Source organism: Rhinatrema bivittatum, unplaced genomic scaffold (genome assembly GCF_901001135.1).
Source record: "Rhinatrema bivittatum unplaced genomic scaffold, aRhiBiv1.1, whole genome shotgun sequence".
In the NCBI taxonomy this organism is placed as follows: Eukaryota; Metazoa; Chordata; class Amphibia; order Gymnophiona; family Rhinatrematidae; genus Rhinatrema; species Rhinatrema bivittatum.
This window is the reverse complement of record NW_021820433.1, coordinates 329009-349907: the sequence shown is the minus strand read 5'-3', so window position 1 is coordinate 349907 and position 20899 is coordinate 329009. Positions and strand designations below refer to the sequence as shown.

The 20899-nt window shown below is 48.0% G+C and overlaps 1 protein-coding gene across 1 annotated transcript in view; it reads right to left on the bottom strand.

Moving 5' to 3' along the window:
- The window catches only part of LOC115081624 (polypeptide N-acetylgalactosaminyltransferase 14-like), a gene marked incomplete at its 3' end in the record, with an annotated part of 542489 nt that overhangs the window by 317360 nt on the left and 204230 nt on the right, over positions 1–20899 (bottom strand). The window contains 1 exon segment of the mRNA XM_029586053.1: positions 2126–2295. Within this exon segment, the coding sequence (XP_029441913.1) occupies positions 2126–2295 (170 nt within the window).

The following is a 20899-nucleotide window of genomic DNA, read 5'->3' as shown; positions in this document are numbered from 1 at the left end:
GGAGAAAGCACCATCTTGCAGCCAACCGGCACCGGCATAACCGCCCTCACCGGGGTCTTTGCATTCTCCCTAGCCCTCCCCATGGGCACAGAGCATGTACTTTTTCTCTTTAAGCTTTTGCTTAGCGGGCTTTATCCAGAGTCAGATTACTACATTTGCAGCTTGTCTCTTTTCCGCCACCGAGCCAGGGTGGTTCGTGCCATTTGAGAGCCTGTGCTAACCTCACAAGGTGCGCCGCAAATCGTACGGCAGATTCGTGATCGTTCATGAATATCATTGGCGTGGGGGCAGATATGTCGCAGTTTTAAAGAATATCACCTCAAACCACTTTCACCGACGGGCTTCACGGAAAGGGTACAGCAGGGCATTTGGATTTGACTCCACTCCCTTCTGGCTTCCTGCCGTAGGCTTAACCCAGCCCCACAATATCACCTTGCATGGAAATCAGCTTGCATGATGAAACCACTAACATTTAGGTTCCAGGAGGGAATCGCATAGCAGGCACAGGGGTTTGCTCATGCTCTAACATGCAAGCATGGAGGAAAAGACGAGGAACCGAAACCTGCTAACGAAGGATCCAAAATAAGTCCAGCCAGCCATGCTTCCTATACCCACAGCTAAAGTCACGTACAGGGTCAATGGAAGGAGAAGAGTCCTGCCACAACCAGGTCTGGTTTTCAGGATCCCCACAATGAATATGCATGAGATAGATTTATATACAACGGAGGCGGTGCATGCAAATACACCTTATGCATATTCATCGTGGAGATCCTGAAAACCAGACCTGTTTGTGGCATTCCAGGACTGGAGTTGCTTACCTATGCCATATATCATTTTATTTGGGGTATTTCTTGCTAAATCTTCTTAAGTTTAAGAACCCACTACTCAAGATGTCTGGAAGATTTACAACGGTCCATCTTTATAACACTTTGAAGAGTATATGGCAACTAGAACTGCATTATTAAATATCAATTATAGGAAACTGGGCAGGATAAATAACCTTCCAACCTTGTATTTGACTGCCCAACTGTTTTCATTTACATTGTTGTAGCTAAGGCTATCTCCCAGCCACCTGTCATACAATCTTGACCACCTACAGGATATCGCTCCCTATCCAAATCAGTTTTGTTTTCTTCCTTCAACTGCTTTAAATGGATAAGCATACAAGTTCCCATACTTAAACCATCATCTAGGACGGTCTTCCCCACCCCAATCCCAACCTGTCAATCCTATTCTTACTACTGTACTCTCTTAAATAGCCCAAGCTGTCTTCCAACACGTCTAGTCTTATTAGGATAAATGTCACATATTATTCAGATGGATCTCTTTTGGGAAAAATGACCAAGTGGCATCACATCTACACTGTGGCATCCAAGTTCACAACACGTGTGACATATTGCCTGGCATAGCACAGAAGCTGTTTACCCAGTTTGAAGGAGGCCGGCCCTGTGTTTCCAATTTCGGTATTGAAAGAGACAACCCAGAAGATTGGGTTTAGGGTTGACATCATTGCAATGGTGATGTGGCTGGGTCCTATGGAGAGGAAGGACAACGGCCACTCCTCGTAAGTGCAGAAGACTTCATCCCTGGTCCAGCAAAAAAGAGCTGAACAGTCTCTGCCGGCTGGCTCCGTTTCTGATGGTCAGGCTGACCCAGCCATGGATGTGATCCTACTGTAACCATGGATTGGTAGTTTCCTAGAAACAAAAACTCTGAACTATGCCTCCATGCATGCAGTAGGGTAAAATCAGGAGAGGATCAGCCCGACCAGGAGAAAGGGAGTCAGTAGATAATACCACTCAGGCAAATAGTTCTGCGCAGGATCAGTAAAGGGAAGGAAATAAGAGGGAAAGACACAAGAATAAGAAATATAAAACTTAAGACCTTGAGAATGAAATGTCAGGTGGTGCGGAGTGAGCCTTACTGACACAGGGTTACCCGAGAGCTCCATGTCTGCAAGGAGAGGCCAAGCCAGTCCTGGCTTTCCACCCAATGCATGCAGGGACTCGTAGTTCCCCCTTTTCTTAAGCCCTGGCTCAGTCTCTCTCCACAGATATGGAGCTAAACCCTGCTCATGCATCGTCCTCTAACGGAGAAGCCCATTCCACGATTAGAATGCGAGGACCTGTAATGTCGTGTGTCCCGGATGGCTCGGTCGCTGGGCAGCCGCTCACTCTCCCTCTGGTTAAAGGCGTGCAGCTTGTACGGGTCCTCGCCACCTTTCCACTTCCGAGCGCTCAGGTACTTCCGCTCATCAAACTGGTCCCACAGGTCATCCCAGTCAACATCCAAGCCCTAGAGAGAAAGGAAACAACCCATCACACATCAGGGCCCATGCCTGGAGTACGCACTACAGATGTCTATCACTTGAATAGGCAAAATATCTTATCCCCCACCCCAAAGAGCTTACAATACAGGCTTAAGTGATCCGTCAAAGATTCTTCAGTGATAAGACAGCAGAACTGATTTTCCTTCGGAAATTATTAAAATCATTTATTAAAGGAGAACCATCACCATCTCCAGCTCTAATCATGTGGGCTATGAAAACAGCAGCAACTCTACAGTAAAACAGTATATTTTCCAGTCTCAGGATGGTAATCACTTCTCGACGTCTGTCTTCACTATTGATACACGTCTTGAAGTGGTAGTGCCCGGGATAAAGCCTGGGAGGTCTGAGAATGCGCTAGAGGTTTGCAATCTGGGAGACAGAAAGAGACGAAGAGAGAGCAAGCTGGGTCACCAGGAAGGAGACGCCCTTTCCCCCTGGCCTATTCCCTCCCTCTCCGTATTTCAATGGATAAGATTCACGGGGACGGAGAAAGGTCTTGGGAGCAGGAGCTGCCGTGGACCGAGCTCGGGTGCATATCGAGTGGCCTCGTGGATCGTGGTGCGGCTCTCAGTAATCAACTTCAACGTGTCCGCTAGAGACGGAAATTTCGAACTGAGTGGGGGGGGGGGGGGGAGGGAAATGGGAAACGCGGGAAATAATAAATAACTGTACTCGAGCAGCAATCCAGTGACCGGTGTGTGCGGTTCTAAAGAGTGCGTTTATGCTGCTGATTCACGGGAGCGCGCGCGATCAGTAGCCGGGAAGAGCCGGCCCGCGAGTCTTCTTGAAAGCCCTCGTGATGCTGCCCCTCCCCCATCCTGGATCCCGGTCTCCCCAACTCCCTCCCCCCCCCCCCCCCACGCTTAGCCAGTCTCCATTTCTCTTCCCCACCCTTCTCCCCTACCCAGTAGTTCCCAATCTCTGCCTGCCTGCCTGGCTCCCTCTCTCTCCCTGGACTTTACTGCTTGTAGCCTCTGCCTTCTGCCCTCTGCCCGACAACTGGTGACTGAACGGGGTTAGGTTAACGTGAGACGTTAAGGGCCATGCTCTCCTTAGCCTGTGAAGCAGATGGGAGCTGTCAGGATGCACGTGGTGCAGCACTGAAGGGGGATTTAGTGATGGGCAGTCCGAGTGGTTTATTTTAAAGTGCCCTAAAACAACATGGCACTAGCTGATGGGGGAGGCTTGCTCAGGAGGGGGAGGGGAGAAGAGCACACAATGAGAGGAGGGGGGCCACCTTCACCCCCCCCCAGCAAAAATATTTTAATGAGAAGGAGTGTTTTTTCGACAAGGTTATGTGTTCTTCCATAGGCTGACCACATCCTCTGCAGCTGGAGAAATGAAAAAGAGGAACCCCACAAGTGGATTTAAGGTTTGGAAGTACAAATAGTTTTAAATCCATGCATCAAAGTTCCTACTTTTCCCTAACCTGTATTTTCCCTCACTAATGTCATAATGCCTCTGTATCGCTCCATGGTGAGACTGCACCTTGAATACTGTGTACAATTCTGGTCGCCGCATCTCAAAAAAGATATAATTGTGATGGAGGAGGTACAGAGAAGGGCGACCAAAATGATAAAGGGGATGGAACAGCTTCCCTATGAGGAAAGACTAAAGAGGTTAGGGCTGTTCAGCTTGGAGAAGAGACGACTGAGGGGGGGATATGATAGAGGTGTTTAAGATCATGAGAGGTCTTAAACAAGTAGATGTGAATCGGTTATTTACACTTTCGAATAATAGAAGGACTAGGGGGCATTCCATGAAGTTAGCAAGAAGCACATTTAAGACTAATCGGAGAAAATTATTTTTCACTCAACGCACAATTAAACTCTGGAATTTTTTGCCAGAGGATGTGGTTAGTGCAGTTAGTGTAGCTGGGTTTAAAAAAGGTTTGGATAAGTTCTTGGAGGAGAAGTCCATTAAAGGCTATTAATCAAGTTTACTTAGGGAATGGCCTCTGCTATTACTGGCATCAGTAGCAGGGGATCTTCTTAGTGTTTGGGTACTTGCCAGGTACTTATGGCCTGGATTGGCCACTATTGGAAACAGGATGCTGGGCTTGATGGACCCTTGGTCTGACCCAGTAAGGCAACTTCTTATGTTCCCCTCTTTATGGGGCCGATGTCAATAGACCCCCTAAAATCTGACCATTTACTTTTTAACGCTGATATATATATATTTTTTTTAAATACCACAGTAAAGTTTTACGATACTTTGGATATAACAAGGAAATGAGTTGCATAATGGACAACAGTTAAAACCGTGCGCTCTGCATCTCGCTCCTTATTACACACGCAGGAAAGTGAAAATAAAGTGTGCTACAAGAGAAGCGCACTTAACTTTACTGTCGTTTTAACTTGGGACCCAGCAGCGATTCCTCTCCCTCCCACCCCCGACCCGCATTGTACACAAATTGCCAGGGCCAATCCCTCTCCTTCCCACCCTTCCCCCACTCATCCCCCAAAGTTAAAAATCTGTGGGCCAGCCCAGCCCACCCGTGTACCTCCAAACATTGCGGGGAGCCCCCGTACAGAGGAGGAGAGGACTTCACCTCCCCCGGGTGCCAGTACGTCTCTCAGCGCTACCAGCCTTTAATATTACTTCATTCACCACTCATCGCCCATTGGCCCCTTCAATGAGAGCAGATTGCGTTCCTCAAGGGGCGGGCAGCATTCACAGCCCCTGAGGAGAAGAAAGACCCCCCCCCCCTTCACCATCACACGACAGCGGCACCTAGTGGCCAGACTTAGGGGCCCCCGTTAGCTGGGTTGAAGTGGGAGCCACGGTCTGCGGCCCCTAGCCGAGGACTACGGGGCTGGCTGAGCGAGACAGGAGGGCAGAGAACGTTAAGCAAAGGAGAAATTCCCCAGGCAGCTGTGGATGAAGGCAGGTGATACGGGTGGGCTCAGTAGAGGCCAACTGAGGTGCAAGACCAAAGCAGGAAACTGCCGAGCTAAAAATAAATAAATACATTTTAAACCCTCTCTATAGGTTTAAGTATGCGGCACTGACAGGTGGGTGCAATAAGGTACATGTGGCTGTTCACACGTGTTAATGCACGGTGGTGTGTGCACGACTTTACTCCTAATGTTTAGTGCGCAGCTTTTCGCTCTCCTGAGCAAATCCCCCGTTAATCGATGCTTGAGTTATTAATTCCCAATGCAGAGAGGCACACAAGGTTTAACTCGTGTTTTCTTAACACTGGAAACGTAACTTCTGCTCAGAGGAGGAGTACAGCCAACTCCCAATTTAACAGCGAGTTCAATGTGCAAAAAAACCAGAAAAACCCCAAACCTTTTTACCCCTATAAATGGGGTTTTTTGAAAACTGCCGATCCTACACCGAACTCCAGGGGCAGCAGACAGAGCAAGGTCTCCCTGCAGCTGGACTGTCGCGTGCACAAACCCAGATCAGGCACCCAGCAGATCCCAGGCACTGGCAAATAGAACCGGGGCACAGGTCCTGTGTGCCAGTGCCCAGCGATGCTCCTGGATGCTTCTATGTTCTCCTATCGGACCCGTCTCCTGCAAGGGCTCTCATCAAGCAGTCTTCATGCAAAACCTGCACACGAAGCGACGCAGGCCAGGTGGTGGCGGCAGCGAGCAGAGCACAGCTCTCCACCCTGCTGCTTCCATGGTTTTTCCTCTGGCCGGCCACTTGGTGGCAGCAGAAGTGCAGTGTTTTTGGGGGGGTTTTTTTCAGTCCCTGGCCTGGCCACAGTGTCAGCACAGCATATCTAGTAAAAAACAATATATATATATATATTCTTACAAACACAGGCCTGACTTTCCATTTACTTTGACTCCCATCCATAGCCAATGCAAAGATTATTTGGTGAGCGGTGCAGTCCAGCAATGATAAGTCTGTGATTTTACACTGCACCAATGAGACAGAAAACAGCAGTGGCAGCTGTGACATGACAGCACCACATCCCCAAAAGACTTGCATTACATTTAGATTGCAGTCGAACCAACTAACTTTTTTTTTTTTTTTTTTTAAATGGAAATGCTCAATAACAAAAAATGCATCTGTTTAAGATTTGTCTGCTGATAGACAGCGCTGTAAAGCAAACGAGAATTTTTTTTTCCAGGGAGAATCATTTCTCTGGGAGCACATTTACATAGTTTAAGAGCTGCCATGGGGAGATAGAGGTGGGGAGGGAAGGGGGAGTGACGGAAACTCATCGGGATGCAGGTTTTTAAACAAACAAAAGTGCAGACTTAATCCAGGGACCTGCTTGCTGCAGGATGCTGTGGAGGGAAACAGTGAAACCTGGTGCAGAAAGGGATGACACAAATGGATGCAAGAGAGATGGAAGCAGGGATGTCAGCCCAGCTTTCGCGCATCGCCTTAAGCCGTGACTGCTCGAAGCTGGAAGGGTACGAGAGCAGACAGACAATGCTACAATCGGCCAGGCCTTAGCAGGTAGGGAGTGATATCAATCACGAATCAATACATGCCCTCTGGGCACCGTGCCTGCCACCGTCAGAGACAGGATGTGGAGCTAGGCAGATCTGCGGTCCGACGCATCACGGCCATTCCATGCTTGGCTCCTGCAAAAAGGAACTAGATGAGAAAGCCCAGGATGTGTTCTTTTTGCAAAGAACACATCCTGGGCTTTGGGATGCTGTTTCTATTGGTGGAAAATTCAACCATGTCCCAAATAAAGGTAGCATCACCCCAAAAAAACCAAGCAAGTACGCGGGATGGAAGACGCAGAGATAAGGTCTCACTGTTGAAACGGTGACCTTCGGCGACCAAGAGAAGATTTGACGAGCAGCATTACGATTCAGGACCTGGGTGAGCCGACCCGGCTGCAGTCGAGCCCCCTGGCAGCCATGCTCGCGGCTTTGAGCTAGCCAGGCAGCTCTGCGACGGTCGGCAGCCCTCCTAGCTTCGCTCGGATTGCTCTTGCCCCTCGGGTCCCGCACATCCGGAAACCCTGCGTGATAGCCGGCCTGCCCTCCGACATCGCCGGCGCCGCTGTCACCCGATCTGTCTAATCCTGCCCCTTCCCTTCACAAATGTGGTGGCGCGGATGCCTCGCGCCCCTGCGTCTGGCTGATACTATCACCTTATTCCGGCAACGTAAGGCTCTGATCTGGGCCGGGCAGGCAGCACTGATAAATTCAAAACTTGCACGCTGTCGGGCCGTCAGCTCCGGAAAATTGCGATCTTATCCAGTAATTGCTCCTTTTTATGTTGTTGCTGGGTTTGAGAACTGCTTTTCTCATGCCTAACAGAAGAAGATGAAGCTTTCAAATTGTGCAGTTTGTATCTACTGATTGATTTTTATTCATGTTGACAGCGCATTTATTGTATTAATAGGAGAGAGAGGAAAAAAAATCAAGGTTTCTGAGGATCATCAGCTGGTGCCGCTGAAATGGAACGCCATCATAATTCTATTAGCAGATCTCAGCTTATACCTCTGAGTATTTTCTAATTAGCTGGCCCCGAGAAGAAATCAATCAGCAAGTGCCAGGTCTGAGCAAAGCGCACCCTAGTGCGGATGGGCTGCGTCCAGGAGGATGGACCCAGGGGTTGGCCGCTGCCGCACTCTCAGATCCCAAGCGGACAGGCAGGTGAGGCAACTCCCTGAAAAATCTTCCAGAAGAAGGTTCTGTTCAGAAAGCTGGAGACCGAGCTTGCATTGGGTCAAGGTAAACTGAAGTCAGTAAGGGATCCCTGTTCAAAATCTTTTGAAAGCTGACTGGACAGAAAGGGCTACATTTAGTCACCTGAGCATCACTAGGCAGCTAACCTTATTCAGCCAAATTCAGGGACAGGCCTGGAGGTAAGGAAGTTAAGTGGCTAGCTCTGGTTTTTAGTGCCAGTCACCTAACTCAGCTGGCCAAATCTCTAGGCGCTACTATGACAGGCCTAACTCTGTGAGGCCTAACTCTGGCCAGCCAGAACTTCCCTCACTCCTGCCTGAAATTAAAAATCTTCCACATAATCCCCACCCCCCCTCCTTCAGACAGGGGCTGTGGGGCTGAGACCCACCACCACCACAGACCCCCCCCCCCCCCCCATCTCCTGTCTAAAGGTGGGAGGGGGAGCCAAGCAGCAAGTCCGACAGCCCCCCCCCCCCCCCCCCATGATCTTCCCTCCTGAAGATAAACAATGTTAGGGGAGGTCAACTGCCTCCCCACACTCCTCTTATCCCTACCACTCCCTCAGAGATTCTCTGTGCTTGTCCCAGGCTTTCTTGAATTCCTACAGTGACCTCGTCTCCACCACCACCTCCACTGGGAGGCTGTTCCAGGCTTCCATCGCTCTCTCCTGGCTCTACCTCTTTTTGCCCTCATCCCACGAGCCCTTCTTCTAGAGCCTCCTTTCCTATGGAAAAGGTTCACCTCCTGTGCACGAAAACCTTTGAGATATTTCGATGTCTCTGGTCATATCTATCACGCCTTTCCTCCAGGGTGCACATGATCAGCAAAGAAAGTGCAATTACAGTTTATCACTGTTGCTTTGCTTCGTCCTACAGCAAGAGAGAAAGCTACACAAGCCCTTAACCACTGAAGTCCTACATATATGCACACTGGTGAGTCTACATGTGACTTCTTGAGATTTTTTTCCCCTGAGCATGGCCAAAAAAATAACCAGCCTCATTTAAATAAACTATTTTTACTCTTTAAAAAAAAAAACAAGAGTATGTAGTGCAGTGGGCAAGGTGAGATGTAACTTGCTTCACTCTGACCCCACACCTATGGAACTGGCTACCATCGGAGATGGAATCTGCTAAAACCTGGCCAGAGGGTGAGCAAAACTGCATCCAATTGTTGGCAGGCAAGTAACATTTTTGTCTGCGAAAGTAGCTAAGAGGGATAAGGAAAAAGAAGAGACAAGGCCCTGTGGGGGGAAAATGGCGGAGGGCAGCTACACTCCGGAGAAGGAAGTTCTGCATACGAGCGCGATGGTTGAACTCAAAGCAGCAGTGGTGGATGCACTTGAGCCGGAATTCAATAACATTGTAGAAAAACTAGAAGCAACTAAAACAATGACTGTTTATGAATCGAAAATGCACGTCTCTGACAATCAAGACGCCATACAAACTGCAAAGGAGGAGACTGCGCTTTTAAAATCTCAGGGGCAAAAACAAGACGCATGGCTAGAGGATATAGAAAATGGACCTCACTGTAATAACCTGCGACTTATTGGAATTGTGGAGTCAACTGGAGAGAAGCAATTGCCACAATCTTGGCTAACCAAAGTGCTCGGCATTTTGGAGATGCACAGCCCGGCACAAACTGACAGGGCGCACTGCTTAGGAAGCGAGGTGGAGAGGGCTGAAAGGTCGAGAGTGGTGACTGCAGAAATTTCGGATTTTTCCCATAAAACGGAGATTCTTCAAGCAGTGAGGTCTGGGAAAACGCTGAAATGTAGGATTTTGGGTTTCAAGATTGCAGCATCAAATTGCTGCCCAGAGAAGAGAATCTGATTCAGCTTGCTCCAAACTCCATAGGCCTGGGAGTTACATTTGCGTTATTGTATCCAGTGAAACAGAGTTTATTTATTTACTTTATTTTATGGATTTCTATACCGTTATTCAAATAGACAGCATAGCGGTTTACATAAAACTGAGGAGAAATACAATAAACAGGGAGGGGGGAAAAGGGGACAGCGAGGAAGAGAAAAACTATGAACAGAGAAGGGAGGAAAAAAGGACAGAGTTATCCTCCCGGATGGAGTGAAATGGTACCAGGCAGCGGGCAAGGAGAAAAAGTCGGTGGAAGCTTTAGAGAGAGCAAAAGCCTCGTAAGCCCAGGATGATATGGCGCATTGACCTTCCCCAAGTCTTCCTAGCATCGGGATTGACAGCAGGGTATCGGGATCCGTCTTTACATGAAGCTGAAAAGTGTTCGATGGAACGTTTTACTTTACGGAGAGTCCTTTCTTATGGGAACGATATTGAAGAACCCTGCTGTTTTTGAAATAATAAACTGATAATTGCCGTGTGCGTCTTTCAAAATCATTTGCAGCTTGACATTACAACACATTTATTTTTACTGGGGGTTGGTTTTTTTTATCTTTTTTTGTGTGCTGACCCTTAGCAATTTTCATGCATGCTAATTTATACTATTACTGTTTGCAGTTTTAGCAGGGTTTGTTCGTGTTTTGACATACTTTGAAATGATAGGGGATTTAGAAGTGAGGGGATCAATGTACTAGATAGTGATCTCGACTTATGTGGGAAGAGGCTGTACTAGGTTGGGGTAGGAGAGAGGGAGGGAAAGCTGGAGTAGGGGTGGACTGCTGGTTATGTCAGGGGGGACGGACAATGATTCTTTTGGGAACCTATTCAGAGACGCATCACAAGGTGAGTGAGCAGGAGCCTAGACCGGGAGGGCTCCCGTGGCTTAAAGAGATATTACCAGCGATCGACTTATTTGGTGGCCTTCATGAATAAACCTGATTGAAAAATAGGCTTATAGAATATTTGTGGGATACATTCTACTCTTAAGAGGACAAAGATTTTGTCAGTGCTAAATAAAAATGTCTGATGCAGCACTACTACGGGAGATGCATCTGAATGATTTTGGGCGTAAGAAATTACAGCAGTGGTGGTGGTGGTGGGGGGGGGGGTCAGATGAAAAGTTTGCTTTCTGCTTCGACACGGAAGGCTGGGGCGCTGACTTTAATCTATAAAAATCTGACCTTGGGGATAAAACAAGAAATTAAGGATCCAGATGGGCGCTCGATGGGGCAGAATGGCTCTATCTTCTTTGTTTAATAGAACAATTGGGCCCAGGGGGGTTGTTTGGAAAAGTAATACAGCTCTTATACGAGACTCCTCAGGCTTCGATTGTGGCAAATGGGGATTGCTCAGAGGCTTTCAGTATTGGTAGGGGGAAAAGGCAAGGCTGCCCTTTGTCACCACTGCTATTTCTTTTAACTCTGAAACCTTTCTTGAAAGGAATCCAATTAGAAGTAGGAGTACAAGGAATACATTTAGGATCTCAAATTTTGAAATATGCTGGATTTGCCAACGATTTATTAGCTTCTTAAGTAATCCTAATCTCTCCCTGTCCAAAATTCTGGGGATTATTGAAGGTTTTGGCGAATTTTCAGGCTTCCCGGCTTAAAATGGAAAAGTTAGATGCAGTAGTGTGTCCTGAATCAGTTCAATTTCAATGGGTAGGGGAATTCCCTTTAAAGTGGGCACCAAGAACTCTCAAATATTTAGGATGGCAAATGACACATGAAGTAGAAAAGATTTATGATCTGAATAATTTGCCCCTTTTAGCGTTCACAAAAGATAAGCTGCATACGTGGCAGCACTTACCATTATCTTTAGTTGGTCGTATAAATCTTTTTAAAATGATTTTCTTCCCAAAATGGCTCTATATTATCTAAACCTTATCAATTAAATTAAAATGTGGGGATATCCAGGAATCAGAGTGTATGGTTGGCCTATTTATATGGAGAGGTAGAAAACAGAGGGTAGCTCTTCAAAGATTAAAACAGAAATGGGCAGGTGGAGGATTAAGCGTATTGGATATGGAACAATACAGTCTTGTCAGTTTGTTACGGAGAGTGCGAGATTGGGTATTTGAGGATGCCAATTATGTTTGTTTGGACAGTGAAAAATATTTAGTAAAAACCATTAGACTTAAAAGATATATACTTCATGTTGACGCAAATATAGGCCCGGATTCTCTAAGGTCTGCGACCTTAGAGAATCCGGCAGTAACAGGGGGGCCGGGGGAGCGAAGTGGGGGGGGGGCGGTCCTGCGATAGCCGACAGCGATCGCAGCTCCGCGGTACGATCGCTGCCGGCTTTCGCGCCAAAGAACTACATCGCTGTAGTTCTTCGGCGCGAAACTGGCGGCGATAAGGAATCTTACCTTTCGTCACCAGAGATGTGTCGCGTGCGAAGTCCCTTTTTATTTATTTTATTTATTTAAAGATTTTATATACTGACAACCGTTTGCACATCCTATCGGTTTACATATAACTTAGAACAATGATAGATTGTGTATCATTTAGGCATGGCCTTTACAAAGAACAAGAACAAGAAATACATGAAAGAGGTTAAATATATTCAACAAGGGTGTAGCTTAACTGGGAAAAGGGTGATAAAAATTATAAACAGAAGGCGATGTACAAGTTTCAATACATGTTCGTTGTAATCAATGAGTTTTTAAGGGGAAAAATAGGGAAAAATGGCATGGAATAAGGTGGTACTGATTCATTTAGAGGAGTTTAAATAAGGTTCACTTCTACATAACTATTATCCAAACAATTCGGATAGGTTGGAATATCGGGAGAGCCTTTCGGTGTTATCTAACGTTATGCATTGAGGTTTTTAGCAATTGGTCACAGAGGGGGTAGAAATAGAAGGGAAAGCTTGTAGGAAAAGCCAGGCTTTAAGTTTTTTTTTTAATTTGGGTGTAGAGGTTTCAGTGCGTAGGTCAGGGGGCATGGAGTTCCAAAGGGTGGGGCCAGCAAGAGAGAAAGCTCTGTTTGTTGTGGAGATGAGTCTGGTGGATTTAATAGAGGGAGTGCAGAGGGTTCCTCGGAGAGAGGAGCGTGTTGGTCCTGTGGATGTGCGAGGAAGGAGCGGGGGATTTATCCTGTTACGTTCGTGGACCCTTGGGCTGGTTGGAACAGAAGATGGCGTGCTGTAGAGGTCCACAGCGAATGTCCCAACCAGGAGGCGGTTCGGAAGCTCGGTGCTGGCTGACGCTCTGGTCTATGGTGAAGTTCTTTGTGACCAAGGACTAGATCCCCACTGGACAGATGGACGGTGTTGGACCTGAGCGGTAGAAGACTCTTCGCCCTGGAGACCAGCACTCCCCCGGGAGGAGCCCTTAGGAGTCCAGCCGCTGGGAATTTAGGAGATTCACCCTGGAAGCCGAAGTCCCCCCAGGAGGAGCCCGTAGGGACACGGCCGCTGGGACTTAGGCGACTCCCTGAAGGTGAGGGCGGTCCGGATGCAGGCGCCTCCTGCAGGTCGTGGTTCCGGACGGCTGGCGCCTCCTGCAGGTCGTAGGTAATCCAGAAGTCGGTCCAGGAGTCGGAGTCCAAGAACCGTCCGCAGCCAGTCCAGGGGTCGGTATCCAGAGAGCGGTCCAAAGCCAGTCCACGGGTCGAAGCCGGAGAGCAGTCCGCAGCCAGTCCAGAGGTTGGAGCCAGAGAGCGATCCAAAGCCAGTCCAGGGGTCAGAGCCGGAGAGCGATCCAAAGCCAGTCCACGGGTCAGAGTCCAGAAGAATCAACAGCGGAGGGAAGGCAGAAGCGGGACGAAGAACAAACCAAGAACGCAGCAAGAACACACCAACTCCAGGAACCTTGTTGCAAGGCACTGGAGTGAAGTAGATGCAGGGTACTTATACCCTGAAGGCATCTGACGTCATCCACAGCTGCAGACAGGATTTTCCCGCGCTGGCCCCTTTAAGGGGAGCTCCTCCCCGCGCGCGCGCATCAGGGGGCGGGGCCAGCCGCGCCAAGCCATCGGCGTCTCTCCCGAGGAGGGAGAGACGCGCTGGAGGGCCTGCAGGCCCGAAGACGTCCCGAAACAGCCCGGGCCGCCCCCGAGGTAGGTGGAGGGACCGGGGCACGGCCCGGGACCGTAACATATCCAGTAATCCCTTTTCGTCTGCGATAGCGTCAGAGAATGACCCCCATAGTTTCCAAGAGGAATGAATCTGACTAATATATGATAAAAAGCAATGCGTATATTGAATATATCCATTGCCAGATCACCCTTTTTACTTTTTCGGGGCAATTTAGATTTCTCTCCAGGTTCCGAATCAAAACATTTTTCCTATTGGCATGAAGCAGGTATTATAATTTTGCAACAGGTTTTGGATGCAGATGGGTCGATCTTATATGTTCAGGGGTTGTGTAATCAATTTGGATTGAGAGATATAGATCTTTCCATATATGCAATTAAAACAGTGTTTGTTCACTACAGAAAGGGAATTAGAAAATAGAGGACTTTTTCATGTTGACAGAAGGAGAGTATCTGTGTCACTCAAAAGGATTTGCAAAAAAAAACATATGAGTTGGTTAGGGTTAGATGGTTGGGTGAAGGTAACTAATTGTATGGAGAAAGACGTATAGTCCTGTTTTAAAGGGATTAAGACTATTTCAATGAATATATATTTACGAGAACTGCAGTTTAAGGGGGTCATTTTCAAAAGCGATTGCACGAGTAATCGCATGCAAAAAGTCCCTTTTTGCATGCGATTACTAAATGGGGGCGGAGTCTGCCCTGGAAGAGGAGGAGTCGGGGTGGCACCGGGGCCGACGCTGCGGACACATCACTGGCAGTGAAAGGTAAGGACCCGTATCGCCGCCAGTTTCGCGCAGAATAACTACACCTTTTATGGTGTAGTTATTCGGTGCAAAGGCCGGCAGACAGCGCACCGCAGTGGTGCGATGGCTGCCGGGTTTTGCAGGCCCGCCCCTCCCCTCGCTTCCCGACCTTAGAAAATCCAGGCCTAAGTTCTTACACAGAGCCCACATTTCACAATCAACGGTGCTTCATGCTGGATTGAATACTTCAGTGTTATATTTGAAATGTGAACAAGAAAGAGGTTTTTTGACTCATGTTTTTTTTGGAAATGCAATATTATTTTGAAGTTCTGGAGGAAGGTTTTACAATATATGAAGAAGATGTTGGGATATGCTATTCCTTTCTCCCCTGATTTGGTATTGTCTGAAAAGGATCTTTTTCTAAAAAATAAAAGGGAGATATTCTCCTTGCACGTAAAGCCTGTGTTAGGGGAAAAAAAAATCAATTTTGTCAATATGGCGGGAAGAGACAACACCATCTTATCAGCAATGGAGGAATTCTCTACATGATTTGATGTATATGGAATCCATGGTCTTAACCAATAAGGCTAGTTTCGCATGGAAGAAACGATTCTTGCTGGTGTAGGATAAATATATTCAAAGCTTGTCTCCTTGTGCTTGGAGTTTGATTTTGAATAGATTGCAAAATCTCAGAAGTGTGTTTGATTATGAATAAATTAAGCTATGTACTTCCTTTTATTAAGGTAGGTTTAGGGTGGGGGTGGGAATTTGCTTATATAATTTATTTTATTTCACTTTGGTTCATTCACTAAATCTGATGATTCTTGGGTGCACAAGAACAAGGCACTCAAGAAGTTTTTGTCTACTCTAAAGAGGAGAAAAACAGAAAGCTGGACTGGATTGTTTTACAGAAGTGGCAATCTTACTAGTAGTATCATTTTGTATGTAGGACATGTTTTCCAAAATTGCATCTATTTCCAGACAGGTCACACACAACGGGGCCGATGCAATACAGTGCACTCAGCCGAGCGCACCTTTTAACCAGCATTGGACGCGGGTAGTGTAAGTACTACCTAATCCCCTTATGCAATAAGGGGCAGATTTTCTCGGGTTACGCGCGTATCTTACATGCGTAGCCTTTGAAAATCTGCCCACGTGCGTGCCGAGCCTATTTTGCATAGGCTTGGCGGCGCGCGCAAGCCTATGCAAAAGCCCCGGGACATACGTGCGTATGTCCCGGGGCTTTCAAAAATGGGCGGGCCGGGGGCATGGTGGTGGTTCGGGGGCGGTCCTGAATCCTCCGGCACAGCGGCCTGTGCCGGGGGGGGGGGGTGGCGAGCCAGTGCGTGCAAGTTACGCCTGCCTCGGGCAGGAGTAACTTTGGAAACAAAAGGTTAGGGGGGGATTTAGTTAGGGCTGGAGGGTGGGCTAGATAGGGGAAGGGAGGGGAAGGTGGGGGGGATCGCAAAAAACATTCTCTTGAAGGCCGCTCCGATTTCGGAGCGGCTTTGGAGGGAACAGGGAAAGCCATTGGGGCTCCCCTTGGGCTCGGCGCGCGCAAGGTGCACAAGTGTGCACCTTGCGCGCGCCAACCCCGGATTTTATAACATGCGTGCGGCTGCACACGCATGTTATAAAATCGGGCGTAGATTTGTTCGCGCCGGGTTGCGCGAACAAATCTACGCCCGTGCGTATTTTTTAAGATCTGGCCCTTGGGGGATTAGTGCCTCCACAACGCGCGTCCAACGCACGGTGAAACTAATAGCACACAACACTGCAAACGCATGTTGATGAGGCATTAGGAAATCACCCACAAGGCAAAAAAAAAAACAAAAACAACTGTGCGTCTAAAGCGCACATTTTTAAGCCCAAAAATTAACGCCTGCTTAGAGCAGGCGTTAATTGCTGAGCACTCCCAAAGGTTACACAGAAAAGCAGATATTAAGAAGGAGGAATACAAATTTTTAAAAAGTAAAAAAACAAAAGTTAAAGTGCCGGCGGTCAGATTCGGGAAATGGACGCTCAGTTAACAAGCGTCCATTCCCTGTACCCCTGGCTGTGCGCTGATTAGGAAAAACGGACGCCGATAAATTCAGTATCCATTTTCTAAACCAGCTCGCAGGCTCCCACTGTCAAGGAAGCGCTAGGGGTGCGCAAGTGTCCCTAGCGCTTCCTTGACAACGCAACCCCTAATTTAAATATTGTATGGCGCCCCAGGAGGGGTGCATGGGAGCGCGTTAGGAAAGCGGGCGCTGAACACTCAGCGCCTGCTTTCAGCCCGTTTGAATTACATCGGCCCCTATATCAGTAAGTTAGAATACTGTTTGCATGCATCGCTATTTCATTGTTTCCTACTGAATAAACAGATTTAAACTAAACAACAAACAAAATGTTCGTTTGCACGATTTTTTTTTTTATAACCCATATGATTATGATCTGTTGGGATGAGCTTTATAAAAGAGTGAGCTGTCCGGTGACTCAGCAGCACTGCCGCCTCCTGCGGAGGAAACTGCAGCCCCCAAAGTAAAATTATACCAAGAGTGAGATACTGTGAGGTCCACATTCAGCCACTGGCCGGATTGCAAAGTTAGGCCTGGATTTTCCATTCTCACAGAGAATGGAGACTCCAGCAGTAACGGGGGGGGGGGGGGGGGGCGGGCCTATGACAGCCGGCAGCCATCGCACCACCGCGGTGTTACCGCTGCAGGCTTTCGCACCCAATAGCGCCACCGTGAAAGGTGGTGCTATTGGGCGCGCTACTGGCGGCAATAACGTGGCTTGCTTTATCGCCGCCAGCAAAGATACTGCCACGTCCGCCTCCTCGCCGCCCCGACTCCTCCCCTCCCCACCGCCCCGACTCCTCCCCTCCCCGCCGCCGCCCCCCCCACTTGCTATCGCACGCAAAAAGTCCCTTTTCGCGTGCGATACGGATAGAAAATGACCCCCTTAGCTGGATAACCTTTAGAGGGATATTCAGTGGCGAAACCGCACCATTGAACATATCTTAGGGCAGCTCTATGGAACAACCAGATTTATCCAGATGTGTTATCTGGCTAACTCTGCCTATCAGACGGGAAATGTATGTCTAGACTAACTCCTCCCAGAAACACCCCCCCCCCCCCCCCACTTATCCAGCTAAAGTTGGATAAGTGGGGGGGGTGTTTCTCCTCCTCCCCCCAGAAGAACACCCCCCCCCCTCCCAGAAACACCCCCACCCCCCCCCCACCCCCACTTATCCAGCTAAAGTTTAGCTGGATAAGTGTCCAAAATATTCCAATGTTGGCATTTAGCCGGATTACTTCTGAGTTATCCAGCTAATGTCTCTGAATATGCACCTCTGTATGTTTCAAACAAATTAATGAAAAAGTAAATAATCGTAGTCTGCTGCCAGACTCCACCTGCCCTCTCTTTTCCCGTTCAACTAAATACCATTTAAGGCCTTTTCTGCACAACTTTCAAGGCAGTGAGGAAAATATTGGCCAAAATCCCTGATAATGTACAGCCGGTGGCCATACTGCTGTTTAGTGAATAAGCTGCAGATGGTTACATTTCCCGACAAATCTCGATGACTCTCCAGTCCTTTCAAAAGGAAAGGCTCGCAGCAAAACGACAGCGATGCTGCTTCGGCTTGGCGAATGAGCGATGCAGTTTAGCATGCGGGACGGCAGGTTTTTCAGGTGATAAAATAGTTAACGAGATCCGGCAGTGGCTTAGAAGATGCTCCGTCCCACCACATCGCTCAGTGAAAAGAGTATTAAAAAAAAAAAAAAAAAAGTATGTTATTCAGAAGGCGTTAGGCAAGATATTCTGAGGCGGCAGCAAGGTATGAAGCCAACTGTGAGAAGAGAAAGTCTGCAGTCAAGCAAGGAGGAAAAAAAAACCAACTTGAGTCTCACGGGAATTAATTAGATGGTTTCCTACAGGGGCTTGGAGTACTTGGAGCAAGAGCAAGCTTTGAAAGGCTCAGCCACTTCTGCTCGTCCCATAACTCCTAATTAAAATTGGGATCCTTCCTTCTCATGACAAGGACTGCAGAGACAGTGTTAATTCTGCCTTTCACCTTCATTACGCTGAAAGAACACCTCCAGCCGCAAGCTGCTCTGCTTCCAGCAGAACGATATAGGCAAGCGAGGAAACTGGACCCAGTACTCATTTACACTGCAGCACGAGAAATGCCTTTGAGCTCACGCGCCCATGCTGTAGGGCCAACAAACAGAAGCTCTAGGGGGCGATGTGTTACGTCCAGAGAAGGCTGACTAAAGTGATAAAGGGGATGGGATGATTCCCCTGAGAGGAAAGGCTACATAGGTTAGGACTCTTCAGCTTGGAGAAGAACTGGCTGAGCGGCGATGTGATGGAGGTCTGAGAAACGAGTGGGGTGGAACAAGTAAGCGGAAACGTGAATCTACTGTTTCTTCTTTCAAGAAGTACAAAGACTAGGGGAAACACAATGAAGTTACTAAGTTGTGCATTTAAAACTAATAAGAGGAATTTTTTTTTTTTTTTTACTCAATGCATAATTAAGCTCTGGAATTCATTGCCAGAGGATGTGGTTAAAGATGTTAATGTAGTTGGGTTTAAAAAAGTTTGGACAAGTTTCTGGAGGAAAAGTCCATAAACCATTATTAAGGTGGAGTTGCAGAAATCCACTGCTTATCCGCATGTACCCTTTGAGATCCTACCAGGTACTTGTGACCTAGCTTGCCCACTGCTGGAAACAGGATACTTTGGTCTGACCCAGTATGGCAAATCTTATGTTCTTATGTTGGCCAAGCTGATGGCTCAAAGGGTATAAAAGCTGCCACAAGCGATTCCCAGGTCCACCGCAGCCAGCTGCAGGAGGCCTACAGGAAATCCCTAAGCGAGCCAGCCAGCCAGTTGTAGCAAATTCTAGGATGGTCAGGGATCCTGGACTTTTTCCAGAACGGCCCATGCCTCCAGGGCACAGATGTTGTATATGCGACCAAGTTCTGTAGCAGCAGCTCCACTTATTATTCCCTGGAACTCTCTGCCGACATCCGAGGGGGCTCTATGCATTTTCACACGGGGGTTGTGCTGCTTGAGCGTCAGCCGGTTTGGGCGATCAGGCCATTGGTTTTGCCGTCCCTACTCTGTAGCTGATTAAAAGTTCATGACAGACCATGTTTACTCTATCATTTCAGTTTACAGATGGGAAATTTTCAAAGAGATTTAAGAGCATGAAAAGCAGTTTAAAACTGCCTCCCCTCGATGCCGCACAACCTCGGGACCTTTAGCCACGCTGAGAGGAGGCATTCCTAGATCGGTCGAGGGAGGAAAAGTACGCGCATGGATGGAACGTTCAAGTTTCCGCGTCTACTTTTCTTCCTGCAGGAAAAAGTCGGTGCAAAAGATCGTGTGTACTCTGTGCAAAAGCACGCCCACGCCTTCTCTGTAAGAATTGGTGCAGAGCCCGCAGGCAAAATGCGGACAGTTTGAAATTGCCCCTAAACATTATACAAAGAGAAAAAAAACCCCAAAAAAACATTGCATGAATGCTGCCCTTGCTAGCAAACACGTATTCATTGCAGCGCTGACAACTCTGATTTTAAAAAAGAACCGTCTCACCACACCATTCACCCCATCCCCACCCTTCCTCCCAGGACCCAATCTCCTCCTCTCCTCTCTGGTCATGACCCCGAGTGAGAGGATTATGGGTATATCTGAGCCGCACGGCTTCCAGCTAAGGTCAGCGGCACCTCCTGTGCTCCCGCTCCTCTCCTGCTCTGTGGCTTTCTCTTCTTCCCTTCCTACTCCCTCGTTCTCCTTCCCTCTCCTTCGTGCTTTCATCTTCTTGTTCGCTCCCTTTTCTCACTCTCCCCCTGCTTCCCTCCCTATTTCCTCTGCCTTGCTCTCTCTCTCCCTTTTCGTCTCCCCTAATCCCTCTCCCCATTGCTCTTTCCCATGCTCCTTCTTGGTTTTGTGGCTATCTTTTGGGGTGGTTTTTTGTTTGGTTTTTTTTTACTAGCTGCTTCAGTGACTCCATCCTGCCTGAATCCGAGAATCTCACTATGAAGACATTCATACACCAGGCTGGACTGAGCAAAAAAATCACCGAAAATGTAGCAGCAGCTGTTAATGTTTTATTTATGTGCAGCTTCGGTTGCCTAATGGTGGCGTGATTACAGCCCGATGGAAATGACTTGCTCTACAAGACAAGAGACTAGAAAAGTCTTGACATCGTGTTTCTCCAGTCCCCTGTTAGGCAGGATACTTTGGGTTAATGCACTAGAGCAGGGCTCCCCAAACTTGTCCCGATGGCCTCATAGCCAGTCGGGTTTTCAAG